The sequence below is a fragment of the Mirounga leonina genome, unplaced genomic scaffold, assembly GCF_011800145.1.
Source record: "Mirounga leonina isolate KUSES-001 unplaced genomic scaffold, KU_Mleo_1.0 Mir_115, whole genome shotgun sequence".
Lineage (NCBI taxonomy): Eukaryota > Metazoa > Chordata > Mammalia > Carnivora > Phocidae > Mirounga > Mirounga leonina.
The window spans coordinates 46,635,896-46,661,236 of record NW_023270268.1 but is presented as its reverse complement, the minus strand read 5'-3'; the positions used below and the strand labels follow the sequence as shown (position 1 = coordinate 46,661,236).

General features: G+C 36.6%; 1 protein-coding gene across 22 annotated transcripts in view; it reads right to left on the bottom strand.

The window, feature by feature from the left end:
* Positions 1-1,249: 1,249 nt before the first annotated feature.
* MBNL1 (muscleblind like splicing regulator 1) overlaps positions 1,250-25,341 on the bottom strand; it is a 181,491-nt gene continuing 157,399 nt past the window's right edge. For 10 of the 22 annotated variants that reach the window (XM_034997177.1, XM_034997230.1, XM_034997308.1 and 7 more), the window contains 7 exons: positions 21,879-22,136; positions 20,626-20,679; positions 19,565-19,718; positions 11,800-11,835; positions 11,000-11,094; positions 7,949-8,023; positions 1,250-4,682 (listed from right to left, as the gene is read on the bottom strand). In XM_034997177.1, the coding sequence (XP_034853068.1) occupies positions 7,967-8,023; positions 11,000-11,094; positions 11,800-11,835; positions 19,565-19,718; positions 20,626-20,679; positions 21,879-22,136 (654 nt within the window). In that variant the 3' untranslated portion in view covers positions 1,250-4,682; positions 7,949-7,966. Of the gene's footprint in view, positions 4,683-7,948; positions 8,024-9,109; positions 9,174-10,999; positions 11,095-11,799; positions 11,836-15,564; positions 19,251-19,564; positions 19,719-20,625; positions 20,680-21,878; positions 22,137-25,341 lie in introns of those variants that run through there. The other 12 variants (XM_034997203.1, XM_034997245.1, XM_034997212.1 and 9 more) reach the window with 9 other exon arrangements.

The window sequence follows — 25,341 nt, the reverse complement described above, 5'->3', positions numbered from 1 at the left end:
CAGGGTGATTCCAAAGTGTAAACTTTGTGTCAAGGGTCTGTAACGAAAGAACAGCTCTAGCAAATGATTTTGCTCCCCGGGTAAGAAACGGGAGGACTTCTAAGACAGGGTCCCATCCTGTGCGCTGAGGACCCCTAGTGGTCGCCGTAGTAATAGCTCCTTCTGAACAGTTAAGTGTTGCCTGGAAAATGTAACTTAAGTATCTGAAACACCATTTTTCTGTTGTGATTAATATAATACAGCATCATTTAAAGTACTGAAAATGTTACAATGGCTGTTCATTACTGTCACTCTTTTTCAATTAAAAGATACCCAAAATACTATGACTAACTGGAGAGAGTCGGATGTTTTGATGTTATTCAAGATCACAAACTCTTGCTTTGGATACTCATCTCCAGGACAGTTACTCAATTTTTGATAAGTGGCACCCCAGATAGTTGGGTCCACTGAGAATAACAGAAATGTTCTATAGAACTCAAACAATAACAGAATTGTATTAATTATAAATAATATACTTACTCTCATTGCAGTTAAGTTTTAGGGAAAAAAAGCACCCATCTATAAAGGAGAATTTGCAGCCTTTGGTCAAATACGAAGTGGAAATCACATAAAACAGCACTAAAGAAACAAATGAGCAAGTTTCTTCACGTGGGAATTTTGGCTTTCACTTGCTATTCGTGGAAATTGCAAAATGCAAAGCTCTATGGGATACTAGACCCTCACTTCAACCAAATTTTTAATTCATTGTTTAAAAACTTCACACACACACACACACAGTTATGGCATGGCCTTGCTCAGCTGTATATGTGTAACCCCCTTCATCCCTCTGAATCAATCATTATTTCATTATTGAAGTATTCCCTTAGATTGCCTGACTTTCCAGTGTTAGTCTCTTGGGGAAATCAGACAAAAAAAAAAAAATTCTTTAATAGAAAAACAGTGCTCTGGAATTGATGAGAGAATTTTTTCCACTTACAGTTTCCCTCCCCTATACCTAAAATAATATCAGACAGTACTTGAAGTATCAGGGGCGGGGACGGCAAGAGTTTTCAGAAAATACTGGGTAATACGTTGTGATTCAGATTCACTCCCGGTGCCAAAGGATAGTTAGTGAAAAAATAGCAAACGCCTTCCTCGCAATTGGTTAAAACCAGATGATGAATTTTCATATCAATATGTTCCTAAAGACAGGCATGAATGCTTGAAACGCGCAAAAATAATTTACTCTTCAGTCTCAGATACACAAATATACTTAAGAAAGAGAAGTTTTATTAGGGCAATTTCACTTTATTTTTCCATACAGCAAAGTCAACTACTGCAGTAATAATAAAATAAGCATAAAACAAATTGCAGCCCAAGACAAAATACATAATTTTAAGCAACTACAAGCAGAAAGTAAGTTGTGATTACATAATAGTAAAACCAAGCACATCTGTCCTTTCAGCAGATGAAAGCGGGTGGGTTGCTGATAAGTGCAACATGATAACCAGCTGGAGTGAAGGCTGGATACACAAATTCATTAAACAAGTGCCCATTATCACATTTGCTTTTTTGAGTGCTTCTGAGTTGAAAATTAAAACCGTGAAATTTGAACTGTGTTTTATTTTTCACCTGCTGAAAGAACAGGATCCTACGGCAATTAAAAAACAATCACATAACTATAGCTACGGTGTGCTGTTTGGTTTGCCTGTTTATGGTTTAAATTTTGTGAAAGTCAATACTTGTTTTGAAGATTTCTTTTTTTTTTTTTTGTGAACAATAAACCACTGAAATTGGCAGAAACTGATTTGTATAATATATGTCCTCAGTATAGTTCTTTCTGTCTTGTTTTTTTTTTTTTTCGTTGAAGTTTTAAACATGCAGTTTTGAAAAATGTACGGAATATCTGATCCATGATTTCACCTTAATGGTTGAAGTACCTGCTATTTTTGGTAATGATCTTCAGGCAGATTTGGCCCAATGGAGTTTTTGTCAGTCATGAGATCTCGGAAGGATGGCATATCTTTCCAGCTGAAAAAATCCTGGCAAACTACAAGCTGTCCACAATAAAGCAAAGCAACATGTTTGAAGGGATATGGAGTGCTAACTCTGTGCCACTTTTGCAAGCAATTTTGCTCAGTCTGTCATTTTATTAGCCTTAACAAAACTCCTTGTAATTATAGACGTTTTTATTCAAAATAAGATCTTACTATTATACAGGTTTCTCTCTTTTGACTATATACAGAAGTGCAAAAAGTCAACCTTCTCTCTAGACGTTCCAACATGCTAAATTGCAGCATAATCAACCCTCAAGAGTTTGCACACACGCTATAATTCTCATTACGTAAACTTTGAGTATTTGGATTATCAACAAAAAGTCCCTTGTTCTATTTATTGATTATGCAGCTTATTTATAACAAGGCCTGATATTCAGGGATTTCAAAAATATTAAACAATACTTTAACATTTGAAATGGATACAGTAGAAAATAAATTTTATTCTAATATCTAGGATCTAGATCTTCTTATAATAACTAATTACAAACAAAATAAATCATCAAAATATTACTCAATTGTCTGCCAGGATTGTTGCGATAGCAACAACTTAACTTCTTACTTAGCAATGATTATATATTTATAAGATATCCATATAAAAGATCTTTGTTCTTTTAATGAAAACTAGACAAGAACTAACAATGACTGACATTCTTACACTTTAATATTAAATCAGTAAAATATAAATCATTTAGTTAACAATAATACGAATATTCGTATGACACTACATGTAATTCAAAACTGAGTATGTTATGAAGGAAAAACTAATTTTTTTTTGTATTTTGAAAAATTCATCGGTAAAATCTAATAAAACAATAGTCTATAAACTGAAATGGTATTCAATTGTTAATAGAAAATGAAATCTAATAAATGTAGGAAATGAAAAACTACATTTTAACAAGAAAAATAAGTAATATTCTATAATGTAACTAACTACAATAACATGTGAAGTCACCATTACTCTCTTAACATGATTGAAATTACATTGGTATGGGTTCCAACCCGTAATGTAATAATCTAAGGCTTTAATAGATGTACAGTACAATCAGTAAAATCAACACATCAGTCTTATATTAGAAAGCATCTCTCTCAAGCATAAAAACTTGCAGTAAACTTGGAAGTATGGAAAGTTCTATAACCGAACTTTCACTTCTCCCATTCCATACTATAACTACCAGTGACCTAGCCCCTACTTCAGCAATTTTTAGAACTGCTGAACAGAGCAAAAATATCCTTTACTAGCTGCAACATCCAAACCACAAAAAAAAGGAATTCCTTTGGATGAATCCATTCTTAAAAACTGAATGCACATCTATTTTTTTTTTTTTAATTTTGTAAAAGGCTTTCTAAGGCTATAAGCAGTTAATCAGAACAAAACAAAACAAAACAAATCACATATAAAATTCACCCATGTACTTAACCCACCCAATTACTAGGTTAATTAAACATTTCCCATTTTCATATTTTGGTTTATCATGCATCTGATGACAGTGCTGCTTTCTTCTCTGTTTAGAGTCACTATTTTAAATGTGACTGTGATGAAGCGTTTAAGCAAATGTGAAACCATTTTTGCAAAGCATTTATAGTCTTTTGACTTTTGACAGAGCTATAAATAGAAGCAAAATAATTTCCTCAAACATTTTTTTTTTTGTTATCGTGTCTCAGAAATGGCATATCCCTTTTGAATAACATGTTATACAGTATAGTATGCAGAAATATTACACTACAATGCATTAAAATAATTTTATATATATATATCTATTATATATATCTCCAGTATGTGTGAGTTTATCTGTATTGAGAGAGTTTGTGTTGTGCTGTCTATTGTTACTGTAGAGTTAAATTGGCCATTTCTGAGACAGCTTTGGTTTCAAAAAAAAAAAGAAAAGAAGAAAAAAAGAATGGTGCCCTTTGACTGATTAGTACTAGCAGAGAAGCAACAAAATGTGGCTCTGAAAACAATAACACTGAAGAAATAATACTCTAATTTGATATACAGTCTATGGCACTTCATGAGAATCCTTAACAACATGGTACTTAAAGCCATGATGTGCTTTAAAAGATACACAGTTGTGGTTTTGCTTGGCACATTCATCTCTGTCAGATCCCTCCCTCACCGCATCTTAAAATCTATTACATTAAAAATATTACTCTCAAACAAAAATGACTGTGCATGCACGCTCTCATCTATAATGGCAATTTTAAATACAAGGTGCACCTTTGTTATTTGTAAACCTTGAAAGAAATAAACTTATTTTTAAAAAATTATATCTTGGTCTACAGACGTACCAATACATAATAGAATCATGGTTACACCACAGTCTGTCTTTTCAAGATGGCATGAATATATAGGAAACTAATTAGGTATGCATATTTTAATGCATAACTCTGTGCTAGAAAAGAAAGACGATGTTGTTCTTTTAGACAGGAATATCACCTCAGCACAAATATCAATTAAATGTACAAAGTGTATAGGCAACAGTGTGCAGTGGATTTCCATGGTGTCTTTTCTTCTGGTTAACATGCAATATGTGGATGTCTTGTGGCTGAGGGGTTTTTGTGTGTGTTGCTTGACGGTATATACAATATGGCTAATGACCTCGTCCTTTACTCTAACCAAGCACACTGTCCTTTCCTCTTTAGTATGATCTACAAGGGAAAGAGAGATAAACTTTGTTAAAACAGACAATAAAGCAGTTTCCAATATATACTGAATATAAAAATTGTATTTCTTGATTTCAAGTGTAAATACACGTATGTTGTTCTAGCTTCATATAAGAACAAAAAACACTTCACGAGTACAAGTGGACCTAAATTTACACCTCTAAGAGAATAACAGGACATGCACAACTTAATAAAATTGTGGGCTTTGCTCAAATATTACCCAATACTGACCTAAAAGTATAAAATATATTTGCAGAATCAAGGGGCAGAATGTAGTAGAGCTCGTTTTGAGCGCCGTCATTGGGGGGCAGAACTTAAGCTCACTTTAATCCGTCTCTTTTATGGTTTAATAGGTTGCAAGAGTAATCATCTGGTCCTACAAAATTAAAGTCCATGCAACAGTAAGTCCTATTAAACATGACTCATCATATTTGGGTGCTTCATTAGCACAGTATATGTTTTGGGGAAAAATTATACTTTAAATAACTGTTTTGGATAAAGTTTGGGATTTTTTTTCCCCCCAAAGCCAAGAAAAATAAAAATCTCTTATGCTCCTGACAAATTAAGGTGGAAGAGATATTACAGTGTACTTGTGAATTAACAGTTCCAGTTTTTACATGAACTTTTGTTCTCATCAGAGGATCTTTAAATATTAAAAGTATGCTTTAGAATACAATCTTGCGAATGAAAGAAGTCACCATTTTGCTACACTCAACAACCAGTTTAATTATTGCAACTACTCATGAAAATGAGCAATCATTTGACAAATAAACAGAACATTAAGACTCTAAGTTTTCAAAACAGACAAATCCATTGGTTTGCTAATTGATGAATTTACGGCCACTTGGTATCATTTTTTTTCAACCTGGATTATGGCTCAGAACTAAACATAGTTACATATACACATTCCAAACATACCCAATTGACTACAAAAGCTTAAAGTCGATCTTTTTTAAAACATGTCAAAAGGAGAACTCTTCTTCCAAACCTACATACTACAAAGTAATGTGCTTATTCAAAAATGTGGCTCTTGTTCAGGATAATTTATTATCAGATTATTGACAAAGTTTCTGAAGTAGACAAAAATCATGTTCAATAATTTAATTCATGATTGCAGCATGTCTTTGGTAGTACTTCTTGGATTGCTCTCAAATTGTGTCTATCTTCTTCTCCTGCATGGGCTCAACCTTTGTCCAGTTATTGCTGTGGATTATGATCACAAGGGCCTCAGAACTGGTTCTCTGCCACCATCTTCTCACTCACACATACTGTCCCTTCTTTGGAAAGGCCCTCAATCCTCCCTTCTCTCTATAGCAACCACCACTGCCCCAATTCACTTATTTGCTGACTCTGCTGGAAGAAGTTGCTCCTTCATCTTTGCTCCAAGAGAAATCTGTTCAAAGCTCTCGTATTTTAAAGATTTATTTACTTATTTATTTGACAGAGAGAGAGACCCAGCGAGAGAGGAAACACAGCAGAGAGGGTAGAAGAGGGAGAAGCAGGCCTCCCGCCGAGCAGGGAGCCCAATGCGGGGCTCGATCCCAGGACCCTGGGATCATGACCTGAGCCGAAGGCAGACGCTTAATGACTGAGCCACCCAGGCACCCCAAAACTCTCGTATTTTAACATAGTGTGCTGAAATTTCCATCTTTATCCCATTGTCTATTCACTTTATCTCACTGACATGGTAGCACATAGTAATACATAGCAGCACAAAAAAATCATTTTTAAGTGTGTTCATGAACAGATACATGGAGGGAAGCAAGAAAGAAGGATCACCCATCTTATTACCAGATTCAGTTTTAAACACGATGGCTCTTTTTAAGTATAAAGAATATTCTGAGCAGATATGATAGATTGAATGCATGTATTCTGAATAAAACAGATCCTCTAAGGATGAAAAATGGCCACCTTTCACAAGTATCTAAGTCAATGTGTCTGAAGGAAAATCACAAGACTTTCAAGTTATTTTTTGAGCAATGGCAACATCTTCAGAATTATGCAATCCTCTAAGGTGACTATTTTGAAGTACCTAAAATTCATTCGGATACGTATGAATGCACGGAATACACGGATATGTGTATGCATAGATGTGAGTGTGTGTATACATCTATTTAAGTCCAACTCTTGGGCGCCTGGGTGGCTCAGTGGGTTAAGCATCTGCTTTCAGCTCAGGGCATGATCCCAGGGTCCTGGGATTGAGCCCCACATTGGGCTCCCTGCTCAGTGGGAAGCCTGCTTCGCCCTCTCCCTCTGCTCCTCCCCCTACTTGTGCTCTCCCTCTCTCTCCCCCTCAAATGAGTAAGTAAAATCTTTAAAAAAAAAAAAAAAAGTCCGACTCTACGTTCAAATAACCCCGTGTGTGTGTGTGCGTGTGTGTGCAGTGAAGCATGGGGGGAAGTGGGTACATGTTCTCATTTAGGATTTAGCAAAAAATTAAAAAATATTTAAAAAAATGATGACCTACACCAGGGCTCAGCAAACTACTACCTGTGAGCCAAACCAGGCCTGCTGCCTAGCTTTGTAAATAAAGTTTTATTGGGACAGAGCCACACCTTTCATTTCCATATCATCTCTGGCTGCTCTCATGCTACAGGGGCAGAGCTGAAGAGCTCCAACAGAAAAAAGTGGCAACAGAAGCCATGTGGCCCACACAGCCACAAATATCTACTACCTGGGCTTTTCAGATCGATACCACCTATTTAGTTTTAAGTCATATTTTTTTCTTCATGCTTGTGTTTATTTCTAATAAAAATAACAATCTAATCAACAAAATTTATTTTCCCTAAGTATTATGTATATTTAAGTGATATTAACATATGTATTATAAATGTGTATAATAAAATTCCTCATAACCCATTTAAGATAAAAATAAAAGATATAATAAAGATAAAAATAAAGATAAAGATAAGGATAAATAAAAAATAAAGATAACCCATTTAAGATAAAAATTCCTTATTCCACTCAAAACCTTCAGTACTGAAACAGATGCTGCTTTCTAAGTACATTCATTCACCTAAGCTTTGTTTAATTTGTCTGTACCTTCTACGTATAGAACTGTGCCAGTCACTAGGCAGGTGTTCAGTAAGTATCTGATGATACTGAATTTAAAAAAATAATTAAAATAAAATAAAACATATAAATATTTTCTCATAAAAATTTTGCAAAATTTTCTGCAGCGCAGCATACCAAGGTTATCTTAAAAAACCACTACGAATAAATACACACTATATATGACATAATGAACTTACTGTTTAGTGATGAAAATTCTACATCTGGGTTACATACTTGTGGCTAGTCAGATGTTCGGCAGATATTATGGGTATCTAGCAAATAAAAAATTATCTGATGAATGATCCATGCAAGCAAGCCAACAACCAAGAGATGAAAACATTTTAATATTAAATTTTTTTAAGAGAAGTGAAATTCAGCTGTGAGGTGACAGTCCTTATCTGGCCAACATAACAGTAAGTTAATGTAAACTTAATATCAAGGTAGCAACTCATTGTTTAAAATCTTTGTGTTAAATACTATTCTATAAATGTTATCAGTTTTTAGGAAGTAAGAGAAGTAAAACTATCAAAAATTCATGCACAGCAGTAATTGAAAGAAGCCCTTTTTGTTGGCCTACACACACACACCTGTGGTTTCACTTAGGCAGTCATCCAGAAATCCAAGTAGGAAATGCCTTGCCTACTTCTGTGCAACCGATTTCTAACATTTTTGTTCAACATATGGTTTCTAGCTTTTTTTTTTTTTTTTAATTAAAAATACCAGGTAGGAATTTTAAAGGAGTACTTCAAAGGAACCCGATGGGAGCCTAGGTTCATTTCAGAACCCATTTCTGAATCCTGATGGCACAATTTATCGTATTTTAAATGGGCACGAGAATTTAAAAAACTTGAGAGAAAACACAGTAAGAAATCAATATACAGGTGCCTCATCGCAATGGTCCCCAAAGCAATGACCTTCCAATTTGTAGCCTGATTCTCCTCCAACCCAGAACTGTGGCCGCTAACCTGGGAACAGGCAGTGCGGTAGCGTGAGGCAGTCAGAGGACTGAAAGCACGGGTTCTAACCCTAGTGGATCCATTTCTTGGCTGTGTAACCTTGAGCCAAGCACTTAATTACTCGATGCTTAAAAGCTTCTTCGTCTGTAAAATGGCGCTCGTCCCATCTCGGCAAGGGTGATGGGAGAAGAGCGAAATCACGTCCGTGAAGGCATTTCGTTGTTGTTGTTGTTTCAATTTAGATGTCCTAGACTAATTCAACATATTATAATCCACAGTCTGGAGTGTAAATTAATATGCTTCTATTTTATTTCCATTTCTCAGCTGACATCTTTACACAATTTTTATAGCATTGGCAAATGGCACGAAAATGCGCTCCAAGCATAATGAAGCTTCTCATACCATTTTTCCTGCTGCTGCAGGACAGGATGTTGCACCCAACAGTGTAGAAGCATCAAGGAAGGGGCTGTCGAAACATACCAAGGACCTTCAACACCAATCGATGCAGATGAAGGGCCAGCTATAAACTTCTGCATGCATGCAGGCTGCATTTTGTGGCATCAGCTATTTCCAGCATTGCTAATATACTGTAGGCATATACATATGTATGTATATGTAGATATAATATATGTGTCTATATATATATCCATTTCCCTTTTCTTTCCTTTGGTTGTAAAACAGTACGAAGACCCAAGATTATGCATGAAATGGTCACAGCACAATGCAAAAAGTAAAGTGTCCCCTACAACCCAGGTGGCCCAGGGCATGTTGGAATTTGCTTTGCTATAGTTCGGCTTACACCAGCAATTCTGTCGTCATACGTGGTAAACGCACAGAGCTCAGCATCATCAATTTGCACCATAAATGGATCGCGTTGAATCCATTAAGAAATTTCTGCCATAGATTACTTACTAACATGCCACATATGCACAATCTAGAATTCTTGTAAATGAGTCTGATGTGTTAGCATAAATCCAGGGCTATTTTGACAAGCTTCAGAAAAACTAATGGTTTTTTGCCAAGAAATGTTTAAAGCTTGCCTGAAACTTTAAACTACATCCATTTTGGCAGGCTGCTTTTGAAAGTTTTTAATGGCTACGCTAATAGCTTACGGTTCTCCAACAGGACGTGGTGTCCGGTAGAGAGCGGGATTGCCTGCTTCTCACAGCAGTAAATACCAATTCAGATGGCACTTAATTGGCCTTCTCTGCCCAAGGCGCCACATGTTGACTCCTTTGCTTCATTTGGCTACATTTACCCGTAGTCCGTGGGTTATCTGAAACTTGATTTGGCTCTGGATTTTTTCACATGCTATTAACCATACTGAACTTTGCTTCTGTAACAAACACACCTATATACGTTAAAGCCAAAACCTCCTTCACCTAAGTTTGACTGATTCAACCGTTATTTTCTAGGGCACAATTTAAAACAGGATCAGAGAATGCTGGCTGAGCCAAGGTCAATTTTTAAACTTTAAGTATTTTAATAATCATTTTCTTTTAAACAGTCAGTCTTCCACGTCACAAAATTCAAGTTTCTGAAACAGATCCCACTTACTTACGAGTAAACTGTGAGACCATTACTCTACAAACATGTATGGAACACAGAATGACTCAATTTACCATCTTTGATGTCTTTTTTTCCTTCATAACTCTCCAAAATCTATGCTTAGATTTTCTTACAGAAATAAGAGCGTGTGGGGTTTTTTTTTTGTTTTGTTTTTGTGTTTGTTTTTCCTTGAAAGCACTGAGAATCAAAACCTGGACGCCAATTTAAATTATTTTGAACATACAGTCTGCTTATCAAACAAAACCGTCATGAATTTGCAACAAACTCTATTTACAAGACTGGTCATTTGTGGCATATATAACGTATTTTTAAACATTTTGCCTTTTATGAAGAATTTAGGCAAGAACTAAGAAACAGTATATACCAAATATTGATAATGGACACCTAAAATTAGCTGCATTTTTGACCGGTCAAAATCCCTGCACGATGGAGACCCAGTGAGAATTGCTTGTGTAAATATCATTTTAGTAGCTTTAGAAACGGAGCCGCGACAACTCTGGAGCACTTATAAATGGCATCAAAGCATTCTGCTGCTCATCATAGAGAGAATGTGTAGGCCAACAAGAGGTATCTTTGAAACCCCATGCTATTCAAGCACCCACCACAGCCCTCACGTACACACGATTCCCACTGACCTCAATGGGAAAGCCACGTGCGTAAGGGCTGTCGGACCGAGCTCTATTAGAGTTGGTTTTTAAGAAACAAAGCTGTAAATTAGCAAACCTGGTTGGCTGTGGCTGTTGCAGCGAAGGGAACACTTGTGGCAGATGTTGTTGCTGCGGACACAGTGGCTGGCGTAGCACCGTGCACCATGGGAACTTTCGGAGGGAAAATCAGATAAGCAAACATACAGAAGAGTGTAGCAATATGGAAACCATGGCAACATGGAGGCGATAATGGGGCATGGTATTTATCACAGCAATAAGCCATGTGACGGGACATCATCACCAGCGAGTGACATGCAATCACAGCGCAAAGCGGGACAACATTCCAAGGAGAGAAGGGGAAGGGGGATGAAAGAGAAAAAAAAGGGGAAAAAAAGCTTGTTACCATCAAATCAAGAAAATTGACACAACAGGCTTAATTTGCTACGTCAAAAACAAGAATTTTATATAGTGTTCACAGTCAGACATTCAAAATCTACATCAAAATACAGGTATTTACTTCATTTATACAGTTATCTGTTTGAATGAACGTATTTTTTCTTACTCATTATTATAAAAATACACAGTATATTACTTTTACGATACAGGTTGTTTTTTTTTTTTTTTTTTTTTTTTACAGACCAGAACTCATAGTCCAATCAAAATCCACCAAAGGTGACTGAAGGAAACTTGTGTGTAAAGAAAACATTTGTGTGAGTCCATGTCAATTAAATAGAAAATGGCATTTAATTGACAGGTGTTAGTAAAAGGGAAATGGACTTGCCCAATAGATACAAGTTAAAACTTAGCAGTGGATTTTGAGGGGCTGTGAGGTGCACCATAGGTTTAAGATAATCAAGAAACAAAGCTGGGACCTACCAACACTTGCAGCGGGTGTCATGCACAATATTGAGCCTGCCCATCATGCATTGCAACAGGAAGGTGGATTTGAAAAGGGAAAAGAATTAAAACATCCCATCACACGTGTCATTAGGAAATTCATTTGAACAAAGAAGAAAAATTGTTATTATGGGAACAGTGGCATGTAACTGTCAGCACAATCAAATCATACAATAGCACAGTGATCAATTAGAACTAGTCTCAGGTGAAGAATAAAAGCCAGTTTAACTGTGTGCTGGTACACTTTGTTTCTAATCGCTGCCTAAAAATAAAAGTATTTTGGGAAAAGTTCGGACTTGCTTCATTTTTTTAAAAATCGTATTGTGATTTGTTTTGTTTTAATCTGGTTACTAGCCATCTGGCGGCTTTGCTATTCCTGACTTTAGCATATGACTGTATTACACATTTTCTTTATATTGCGCACATGTTAAATAATTAGAGAAACCATTTATTACTAACATGCTAGATAATCCAATGCACAAAACTGGCTTAACGATGTAATAAAACCAAAATATCCATTTTCATTCCCTTGGTTTTATTTCCCTGCTCACTCTAGCAGCAACCACACAGACATGGAAGGGGTGGCGATCATCCATCCGCACAGGGATTTTATTTGGAGGGATACCAAGCAATAAATTATGCATAAAGAGAAAGTGAAACTTCTGCATTGCCTTTGTTTGGAATTTAAATGTAGAAAAAACCTTTAGAGGGGATCTAACTTATAAGTCTCAAAGTGGTTTGCTTAATAGGTATCTGGGGAAACAGGCTGGTTTTCACTGCTGGGTTAGACCTTCAGGACTTCCTAGAACAGCAAACGTTCTAGAAAATTGCACATACAAAAAATCGTTGATTAGACTTCAGTGAAAACCCTGAATGGGAGATAATGAAGGTATCTGCATCGCATATGGGGGCTTAACAGTGATGCTTCCATTGTTCCAACCATGGTGTTAAAGTATTACAAATATAGGCCCTGTTCTCTTTTACATATAAACAGTACAAAATGGTTTTTTTTTTTTTTTTTTTTTTTACCAAGCACCGGGCACTTCCCCACATAAAGAACTACTGTTCTTTCTCTGAGATTATTTTAGATTTCTAGGTTTTAAAATATCAAATGATTTTATATTTCTATCTAAATCTTGGCACATCCTATTTAAACACTAGCAGCATCTGGGATGAACATTTGTTAGAAAAATATCTGCCAATTGAGTCTTGTCAGAGATGGCCCTACAAAACAAAGCTGCCATTGAGAAACACAGATTACTGAGCTGGCATCCCCGTAACAGCTGCAATTAGTCTGTTATCACAATTAGACCGTGGGCACAATGATCAGTGATTCAGCTCGGCCAAGGAGCGAGGGAGGCATCCTCTCAGGTGGAGTGATATTACCCTGAAAGGCATTTTTTTTTTTTTTTTTTTTTTGAGAAACTTGAAGATCTCCATCATTTGCTACTGCTACCGAGTCAAAGACTTGTGAAAGACAACAACAAAAACAGACCAGTAATAACAAAGACGTTAACTGGAGACAGTAGAGCAAGCGAAATTTAATCCTGAGTCTAGATGCTGTGAAATCATTATCCTCTCAAGGTGGGGCACGAGGACTGGGAAAGAGAGGAATGAGAGGATGTATGAGAAACAATAATGTGGTATTCAAGGAATATTAAAGCCAGTTTAAATACTGTACAGGTTATATGTTTTAAACTTACTGTGTATTATTATGCTGCAATCTGCCTATTCTATTTCTCCCATGCGTAATTTAGCCTGCACATGCTGAAAATGAGTTAACTCTCCTATCTGTCTAAAGCTTCTGTGATTTGAATTTTAGTTTGAGTTATCTTCCTTATTACCATTATAACCAGTGCACACAGTTTTGAGAGGGAATTGCAGCAAATAAACATAAGGCAGCAATGAAAATACTAGCCAGGTGCAATAACTCACAAAAATGAAGACATAATGCTGTAGGACCCACTTACCAAAACCAAAAATCACTTTGAAATGACCATAATATCCATCTTTACATCAAATTGGGTTGATTTACTAATAACGATACACAAATAGCCAATTGAAATTTTTTTCTTTAATTTTCAACACAAGGCAAATTTTAAGTGAATGTATTTGTCAATTTCAAATTTCCCCTATGAAGATATTTGCACAGCAGAATGATGTGTTTTTGAGGAATGCATTACTGTTTGAAGATGCAGGGAAAACAAGTAGGAAGGTAATTCACAAATGCGATTCATGCACAGTTAAGAATACTTCAAGGAGAAGGGAAAGAAGTAGAAGAGAGAAAAAGGATTTTAACGGAGAGGTTCGAATTTGGATGTGGTAATTCAAGCCTATGTATGGCTACAAGTATAAAGCTGATTTAGGATTTTCTAAAATTTGTATCATTTAGGACTAAACTTGTGTCACTTAGGGCTCAAAATTCACAATCAATTGAATTAATCTCAAAATTGATATCCAAAACAGCAACAGCTTCATACAGTTTGTTTCTATGTTTTGAATTCTATTCGATTGCTTAGTGAATTCAAGAAATAACAAATAAAACCTAGTGCTTATTACATTCCAGGCTTTATTCTAAACTGTTAGACCTGCCTATGAAAGTGCTTTAAGAGAATGTTATATGAAATTGTTTAAAACTCATTTAAACCCAACCTTATGAAATAATTACCATTAGTATCCCCATTTATAGATGAAAAAAAACAAGGTATGGAGAGAGATTATAACTTGTGGTGGAGCTGGATTTAAACTCCCAAGCCTGATTTATAATCACTATGCTGAGTTTCAAGTACACCATCTGCATTAATTTCATTAATTATAGTAAAAGTGACAAGCTGGGAATTTTTTTCTGTTTTCAGCCCCCTGCACCTCCCCTCTCACTCCCCGCCCCCCAAAGAAAATCTCCTGGCCTTCTGTTGCTTTCTATCTGGTAAATTGCAATATAAGCCAAAGCTGAAGTTGCTTAAAGCACATATATTTTTAGATGGTTTTAAATCACAAGCCCACACTGAGGGCAGTATACTAGGAGGAGAGAAGAGAGGTGTGTTTTTGAGAATAGGAAGTAAGCACAAATGGTGAGGGAGAACAGGGAGAAAAATTCCTCAAGGTACAGAGAGGGGGAGTCTGCAGGGTCATGAGTAGTTGGGACACATGGCCTGTTCTTCCACAACCACCCCACAGGCACAGGCTGTCAAGGGAATGGGCTGCTTATGAGGCCAAGGCGCTCAGGTAGGCATGCCTGTACCCAAGGCAGCCTCAGGAACTCTGGAGTGCCTGCCTCGTTGAGACCCTGTAAGCATGGGCAAGGATCACAGCAGCGTGACCAGTGCCCGCTAAAGATGGAGAATGGGCAGCCTGTCTACCCTACTGGACCTCATAGGACCTCTCTTTGAGGGTGGGGATGGGAGGGAGGAGATGTGAGAAGGGGGTTCTGGAATCCTAGCAATGTCTGGTATTTCTATCCAACACAGTGAGCTTAGAGTTTAGACGCGGACTTAATTTAAATTCAAGAAAATAAACTGATGTACGTAACAGTGACATTTCTTACCTACTCTAATCTTGGGGGTGAAATTCATACCAACAACCTAAGTAGACCCTAGATTATGCATGATCTGTATGAATATTCAATTTAGTCTTAAAGGGTGAAGATTTAAAAAAAAAGGTAGTATATATATCTAAAACTTAAAAAAAAAAAAAGAAACTTGAATGTGAACTTAATCTAATATTTGCATTTATTTTTAAATGAGATGGAGGGTATAAAACACCAGTCATGGAGTCAGGGTATCAATAAGGCCTCGTTCATCTTTTAGGCCAAATCGCTTTTTAGGACTTCATGTATAGCTCATAGAAGTTAAGAGACTGACTGAGATCCCCCCGACCTGATTTCAAGTTCTATCTAAACCTTACAAGCCATGCAACTTGGAGCAAATCACTGGACCTCTCTAGGTGCCAAATTACTCACTGGTAAAATGGGACTATTAATGCCAACCTTTCAGGGTTGTTGTGAGAACAAATGTGAGATAATGTATATAAAGTATCCAGTGTAGTATGGCACAGAGCAAACACTCAATAGAGGTAGCTCTTTTGAACAAAATGTGTGAAACAACTGGGCCAGAAGCCGTAGGGAGTCGTGGAACTTGGAACTGGAGAGCATGCAGACCTTCTAAAGGATTGACATTTTGTTTTTATTTAAACACTCCTAGACAAATATTTTTGGATTCTAGATTTAGCTCCTGGGTCATAAGTTTGTAATCCCTAGTGTCAACACTGGTCTACCATGTGGCATTGATTCAGTGAATGGATGGAGGGGTGGGTGGGTGGGTGGATGGATGGATCAATGAGTGGGTGGATGGGTAGATGGATGGATGGAAAACGGGGAAGGAAAAGAGGAAGGGAGGGAAGGAGGGTGAGAGACAAAGGAGGGAAGGAGGATAAGAAGGAAGAAAAGATAGATGGTTGGACGGATAGATGGATAAATGGATGTATGCATGCATGCATGGATGGATGATAGATGCGTAGGTGCCACGTAAGTCCACTTTTGCTATTAAAAGTTATGATATATAGTAATTTGTTTTTAGCTAGCTACCTGGCTTGCCACTGGACCCCGATCTTTTGCCGGCAACCTAGTCTGTATACAATCACCTCCTCTAATGATTTAGACAACTATACTTCACTGTAACTTCAATGAATAGACCTACATACCACTGAAGTTATTAGTGAAGCAAGAGACTACAGAGCTCTAAAACTCTAAGCTACAAAAAAATAAATAACTTCTATTTTCTTTTCAGTTCCAATAGAGCCTTCAGAATATACCTTCCAAATTATTATATTGTGGGCAGTTAGGATGCTCTGATCATATAATTCATCTGTATGCCTGCAGAGTAACATAGTCTTTGGAAAATAAACTTCCTTTTCTCCCAGGTATTATATATGAGATTACATCAATTTGTGGTAGGACGGATTTCCTGTAGTTCTTAAAGAGTATTTAAAAATTGGATTAGCTGGAAAATTTTTAAAAATTGAGAAATTTCACATATAAACATCCAAATGAGGTGAATAACTAGAAGAAAAAAAAAAGTCACAAGATCTGGCAACCCTGGACATCAAGGCCACTACATTAGATTGTGCAGGCTTGCATGGGAGGCAGAGACACAACTACCCTATAAAGTAGATGGAGCCACAAAGGATGTGCAGTGTACAACAGGTACAACCTGCCAGGCAGATATTCCTCTGAGGCAATTAAAGGCTAAGTCAAAACATTCACCGTCCCCCTTTAGATTGGGCCTGTGCTCCCCAGTGCCTCCCAGGCCCTACAGTTCCTAATTTATTTCTTGTTTCATTTGTTTATGTTTCCTGCCTGGCCCCTAAGGCATTTTAGTTTACATTCTCTGCATTACATTTCTTTCCTTTCTGGCTGGCTGACAAAGTGGTTTGGCAGAAGTAAAGATGGGTTATCCATTTTAACCTTCTAATGTCATACAGCCAATTTTTTTTGTACTCAAGCACATATGACAAATAATGACAATAGTTTAAAAGAATGACTAAGGTTTTACCTACTTCTGATTATGTGACTAATAAAGGTTAAGCCCTTTAAACTGGGTTACAAATAGGTGTAATCTTATATTACTATTGCAATAATTTCATATCATATTTATTAGAAATATCAAGAACAGAATATAGAATATCTCTGATGCAAAATTCATCATAAAATGCAAATATATCTTAACATTTTCAGCACACTTCAATATATGTGACACATTTTATTTAAATTAACAATGCTTAGTTTCTAGAAGAGAGAGATAAGTATGATTTCGAATTATGAGTGTGTTTATTGTTTTTCCCTAACTTGATCCTTACTTAGCTTCTTTTGCTCTGTCTTATCCACACACTAAAAGCCTTTCTAGGGAGGGATTACTGTCATAAATATCATTGCATAAATTCAATTAATGGTTAAGCTTATTTAGAAAAGTCCTTAGTCATCAGAATGTTGTTGGAGAAACTAACATAAAACCCATGTAATAAGATAGAAATGTTAGATTTCCTTAAATAATATATGGAAGAAGTTAGATTCTTTTATTTTTAGATTTTAAAGACACTCACTTTGAATGGCAATGTTTTATTCAATGAAAATAAACAGACAAAAATAATCTTTAATTTCTTCAAAGAGATAATGGTAGCTACCCACAATCTCTTTAAACTTTAGTGATCTGGCTATAGAAAAATTGATAGATTATTTATTGAAGATGGCATAAATCTAGGGGTATGGCAATTTTTATATAAAAGCAAAAAGATTAAATTCTGGAAATCTCCGAAGACCTATATATGTTGAGAAAAAATTTTTAATCTTATAAAATATAGGAGAAATATGTAAGATATGAGAGATTTTTCTCCTCTGAATGCATAAATACCTTACAGATCAAAATGATTTAATTTATATTCTACAATGGACAAACTGCAACTTGCTAGATCTTATTTCGTGAGTACAAACATTTTATCCATGGCGCCTAAGGCATATGCTATTTTAATTCATGGAATACTCCAGATACGCCGGTTCACTGAATGTTGCTACATATTCTACATCTGGATGGCCAGCTTTCGGAGATACACTGTATAAAAAGTTGTGCTTAGCAGTAAAAATTACCGTGAATGTAATTTATTCTTTTGTTCATGATTCAAAAATAAGTGATCACATTCCCTCACAGCATTATGAACCTAATGCATTTAAATACTGTCAATATAGGGTAATTAATACTAATGATGCTGGACCTCTGACCTACACACCTCGTCATTCATTTATTAATTTAATTAGTAAGATAAAATCATTTTATTAAATACATCTCTGAACCCATTGTAGTTATTTCAGAAAGGTTAAGAGGGAAAGAGAAAATGGGATTAGTCTCCAGTTAGTTGAATTCCAGATTATGAGAAGTTTAATGTGTATTTTCTGAAATATGTATTTTCCAGGTTTTAAGAAGTTTAATATGTATTTCTTCTTCTGTACGAAGAGTAAAAATAATAAATTTTCAAGTAATTAAATGACTGATTGTTTCTAAATTTTATACCCTTGTGGATAGCACTAGAGTATGCTTATGTCACTAAGTTGAAATCAACTGAAACCACAAATGTATAACTCAATAGTAGACGTAAACCTCCCTGGGCACTTAGGAGAATTTCAATATTAGCTCAGGAGCAAAAAATGATTTTAAGCAATGTACTGATCGGTACCAATAAGAGCACTTTTGAAGAGCTCTGGAACACAGAGTCAGTTTTTGTTGTTGTTGTTTTGTTTTGTTTTTGTTTTTATTCTCCACCTTGAAAACAAAAAGGCTGAAAAATAAAAATCAAAACTGTAAGTGTCATTTCATCGAATTCAGATTTACTCTATGGAATCATGACGGCAAAGGGGTCTTACAGCAGGAAGTGTCATAAAATAGCTTGACAGACATATAACAGTGTTGAGGAAGGAGGAAAAAAAAAAGAGAGAACTGTATTTCAATTCCAAATTACACAAACAAAAAGAAATATATAACACATCACACTGATCTTTAATCCACTTCTCATTAAGCTAAAATTCTCCGTTTTTAAGGAAAACCACATGAGATACCTCAGGTAAGTTTCCACTGTTGACCACCTTACCTTTCACCTTATCTATGGCTAACAGCAAACTGGGGGCAAGGCTTATCTGCTCTACCAGCACAACTCTCTGCAGCTCGTCAGATTCGTTCATTAACAAGCTCAGACCCCTTACCTGGTGGGAGAAATGCTGTATGTTGTTGCAACTGCATGTTGGCTAGAGCCTGTTGGTATTGGAAAATACCAGTGTTAAAGACTGCGGTGGCACCGTTGGTTTTTTCAAGAGCAGGCCTCTTTGGTAATGGGGGAAGTACAGCTTGAGGAATTCCCTGTTCAGTGAATGAGTATAAAAAACAAATACCAGTAAAAAGAGAAAAAGAAAAAAGAAAAATCAGTTGAAGGCTAAAATTGTTAGGAAGCATGAGCAAGCAAGCAGCAGAGCACTGAACTACCCAGGGGGAAAAAAATCCAATCAACAAAAATGAAAGAAAAAAAAAAAGGCAAGATAAAAGCTTTAAAGGAAGCATTATTTTTGTCCAAAAAAAACCAAAAACCAAAAAAACAAAAAACCCAAACCAAACCAAACCAAAAAAAAAACCCCACTAGGACGAGAGCACATGTTATAATGTGTTAAAGTGTTTTAAGTCCCATAATGCTTCAGGCTTTCTGTGAGAAGCCACTGATTTGGGGAAAGAAGAAAAGCTGCACTGCGAGCTCCATGAGGATTGACGAGTATAAGCAATGTTAATTGTTAATTGTACAGAGTGACCGAAACAGGTAAAATAAAAACTATTTCCACTCTGCTCCTCCCCCCAGACCTACCTAGACATGCAAATATCCCAGAGCATGCAAGTTTTTTTTTTTCTTAAACACTAAACTATAAATATTTACAAATAATTAATTCTATCACTAAAGCCATGCTAACCAACAGGTACATAAATATACAGTCAAAAATACATTTTTAATGTCCTTAAAGTATTTCACTAGAACATTCTACAATGTAGTTAAACTGAATGTGGGCTGCTGGGCTTTTGGAATCTTTCATGGTATGTTATCTGTCCAGGTACTTATAGTATAGTCTTCCCACTAATTTTGTCAGGAAACCACACTCAGTTTTTCATTGCACTTTACAATTTTATAACAGAAAAAGGAATATATATTTTTAAATTGATAAAAAAAAAACTTGTATCTACAATAAAGCTACATGCCAAGCTAAAAGGTGAAAGGTCATAGTACCAGGTCAAAGGTTGCCTCGAGGGGTCGCTTCAGTGATTTGACAGCCGACTGAGTCTTAATTAGCAGGCAGCGAGCACATGATGGCAATGGGCCAGTGGGGTTCAAGCGCATTAACATAAACAGCAAGCAGAGGTGCATCATGGGGGCAGCAGTGCATTTTTGGGTAGGTGAGAAAAAACAAATAAAAAAACAAATCATCGGAATGCCATATACAACGAATAACAAGACTAAGCATGCACAATAAAGGCACTACTGAGTTGTTATTGGGAGGATAACTCCTCTTTGTAGTTAATTACAAACAAGATACTCTAACAGAAAAAAAAAAAAAGAGTGAAAGGAAGAGAGGAGGAGAGAGTCTGCCTTCTGTATTTTTGCTCAAGTATCCGTAAACAAACACAGAAAAGACCTCTCTCGTGATTATTTTACTGTGCTGTGAATACCACACAGTATGTGTTATGAATATCTTCATGACTAAGTCATATATATTTATGTAAAAAAAAGGACAACATTAAAACAGCTAAGCAAAGAACAAAGAATGGACTCATTAAAATCAGCTATTAGATCACATTAAAATTTACCTTAAGAATATAGGGATCTGCTCTAAAGGATCCAATCTCTAACTCCTTGAGTACTGCTGTCTGTCTTTCTCCTTTCTGTACGATGGCAAAGCCAAGCTTCTCTAGTTTGACAATTATGTTTAAAGCCACAACATGACTTAAGACGATCTAGGTAGCACACGGTTGAAAATCTGGTGGCTAATCCTCAGAACAATTTTGCTTAAGCAATTCTCCTAAATAGTTCCAGATTATGTTCTTGTTAAAAGCAAGATACATGTAGAGAAGAGCCTTGATGTGCAAAAGAACACACCGAAGGGGAACAACGGCTGATTAGATGGCACACAGAAAAATAAGAGGACCGAAAATGGCAGTATCGTTAGGTTGAAAAAGGAGACGGGTGTTCTTTACAAAGCGGAAATTTCAGAAACCCTATATCCAGAATAAGACAGAGTAGTAAGAGTTAGGCCAAGGGTAGGAGCAATCGGAACCATTTGAGGAGTTACCCTCACATCTGTGAATGGTTAACTTCATTATGTATTGTCGGGGATACCTGAACAAACATATCTTCAGCAAAAAAAAAAAAAAAAAAAAGAAGAAAGAAAAAAAAATTGAAAGGTTAATAAAGGAACAGCTTGTAGTCAGATACAGTGGTTCAGTCTGGCGGCTAGCAGAGACAGAGCCGGGGCCACTACTCACCATGGCGGCTGCAGTGGCTGCAGCCTGAGCTGCTGCAGCCTGGTTGACCTGGTACTGGGCAGCCTTGATCTTGGCTTGCAGATGTGCGGGAGGGTGAAAGTATTTGCACTTTTCCCGTGAGCATCTCCCTTTGATGTAATCCATGCACACGGTGACTGTGTTGTCATTGGTGTCAATCATTGTGCTGTCAGCAGGATGAGCAAACCGACAGTCGTTTTCTCCTCTGTTGCAATTGCCTCGCTGGTACTCTCGACATACCTATGAGGTCATGAAGCGCAGGGGGCTCAGTCAACATGGGCAAAGAGAATCTTTCCGAGGATTTTGACTTAAAGTGCAAGACTGGTGGTAGAAGGCCACACGCGAAAGGGGAAAAGATCATTTGCAAAAAAAAAAAAAAAAAGACACCGAATAACTTGAGTTCCTCATTGAGTGCACAAGTTATAACCCCATCTCAGTAGGACTTCCATGAGAAAGAAAATGCATATTTGATATGAATTATGGTAAGACATCTAATTTAAATTATGTTGATGTACTTATTAATTACCAAGGGAAAAACAGTAACTTTACAGTGAAGAGACCTGGCAGGCCCCACTTTAACCAAGTGATCAAAGTTAATAACGCCAAGAAGACATAATGGCATCATGTATCCATTGATAGGACGCACCGATAAAAAGGCCACCACATCACTTTCGTTTATTATTGCTGACACTGCATAACCTGAATTTAATCATGACAAAACATCAGACAAACCGAAGGGGGGGAATGTTTTACGAAATAACTAATCAGTACTCTCTTAAAAGTATCAAGGCCGTGAAAGGCAAAGGACGATGAAACACTGTCACCGACTGAATGATCCTGGGGTCAGAGAAAGGATATTGGTAGAGAAACTGGTGAAATCTCACTGAAGTGTGTAGATTGGCTAATAGCAGAATATCACCGCCAATTTGTTTTGTAAGTGATGACACGGTCGTGTGAGCGGTTAATATTTAGGTAAACCGGGTGACAGATAGGCAGGAACTCTTGGTTCTATTTTTGCAACATCTGTGCTATCTGAAATTATTTACAAGTAAAAGTATAAAAGGTAAAACTTGATAGCTTTTTAGTAAAATGTTTCCAAGTGCTATGTTTCTGATCATTAGAGATTCACTTGGTAGATACATGAAGCAGAGGGAAAAAGATTAGTTTTTGTTACTGTCTATTTGGTTTATATCTGTTAATTGTGGATGGAGTCCCTGGGGAAAGGGCGAAAATGGATCATTTCTCATGTGTCTGCTCAATTTTGACTCCTCCTATTGAAGTTTGTCATGATGGCTGCTCAAATCAGGAAGTTGCCAACACCGGCTTCATTTGGGACAGTTTGACCTTGTTACCACAAGAGGGCCATCTAAAACACAGAATGTCCTTTTAATATTTCATGCTCCTACTTTGAGCTTCAAGGAGACAGTTTTTATTTTTCACATATCTTTTCACAAACTGAGAAAATATACAGACCCCAAGCACTTTATTTTGGAGTACAGCAAGAAAGAGAAACGGGAACCATGTTATGATTTTAAAAGCAAAGGTCTTCTTGGATTTGTGTACATAAAATGATCACATGCAATTCTAGGTACTTTTCCTCCCCATTATATCCATATCCCACTATTGAGCAAAGTGCTTCCTTTTAAGAAGACCGCTATAATTCGTATCATGCTACATCTGAAAACGGGCATTATAAATGACATCTTGCACTATTTTTAAACCTCGAGCTAGCTGAAGCCTTGTATTCCATATACACAGCAATGAACCGACTTTATTCATCACCTCATTCATTTATTTAATTTAAAAAATTTACTGAACAAATATTATAGGCCAGACACTCTGAGAGATATTAAGAATCCAGAGATGACTTAGGGAGTTACAGAGGACCCTCTTGTTTTTTTCTCATTGCGTCTGTCTTCTCGAACAGAAGAAAACAAGGCTAACCAGGAGTTTATAATTTGAAAAGCGAAAGTGATTAAGCCCTTCCCCTGAACTACTGTCCTCCACTCTAGCTGATTAGCTGCGGAGCTTTCTACACCACAAATCCCCAGTCCCTAACCAACACTTAACTGGATTAGGCTCAACAAAACAAGCAGGACAAGAGAGACACACTTAACTGAGAACAAAAACTTCTCATGTATGTATATGAAATTTATGCTGAATTTATACTATCGTATGAACAAAAAGGCTATCTTTGTGTTGAAGCAAATCCATGTCAATGCAGTCTCATACGATAGGAAACTCTACATGAATGCACACTTCTGGGGTTAATTCTCCAGTAATTCTTGCTTTCTTGAACATGCTCACAGACGAACTGGCAACAGATGAGCTGACACCCTCCCTGTCAATTTATCTTACTCTTTGCCACACTGACAAGAAAGATCTGAAAGCAGCCTATTTGTGGGCTCTTTAATAACTATTAAAATCTAAGATTCCTTATTTTTCCAAAAACAATTATGCCAGTGCCTGGTGCCAGACATTTGAGTGTGATTCTCCCAAAATACAATCTGAGTGCTGGGCTTTTGACTTTTTGTTTCTCTGTCTCAAAACTCTTTTCACTTTCAGTGATATAAACCCAAGATTCAGATTGCATACAAATGGTCATTCTAATACACCTCATTCCTCTCTGTTTGCTTCATGCATGTGAGTGTGTGGTTGGTACAGCTTAAGGACTGGTTTATTATACTTTTCCACTCTTTGCTCTCTTGCAAGATGCAATTCAGGAGAATTCTCAATGTATTTAAGGGGATTGATAACTAGGAATCCACTTAGAATTTGTCCCCAAACCAGCCTTTTTGAAGGTTCAGAGGATCTAGTCAACTGCTTTGGCATGATCTGCATTTTCTATGGTCTTATTTTTTCCTAGCTTCAAGTTCTCCCAACATGAGAAATGGAACAGAATAAATACACTGAAATAGCTGTTCTCCCATTATTTCTGCTTTTGAAAAAATAAACAAAAAAACAAAAAATCTCCTGTGAAAACTTGTACTGCTGAGAGCTATCTGCGAGGGGGGCTAGTGAAGTGCGCCACGTGCCAGATGTGTGTCTGCATCCCTGGTACCTACCTGAACAGAGCAAATTTCCCAAGGCTTTCAAGACACATTTTTGTCTAATGATCACCAATAAAACAGGATCTATCCCTTGACTGTCGAACTTGGGTTTGGCCTGGTTTCTTTGATGAACTCAAGAAAACTTCAGACTATGCTGATCCTCAAAAAAAAATCTCTTAGATGTAGTATTATATTAGTAAATGAAATAAGCGGCTGACAAAATGTCAACAAATGTGATCTTATAATTCGAATCAGGATAAGAAATTGTACGATTTACCATACAGAGAAGTTAAAACACGACAGGTTTAGAATCCTAACACCACTGTGGTTCTTTTTTCTCTTCTCATCCAGTCTTCCGCAGGTACACATTTTTCAAATAGCTGTAATGATGGTAC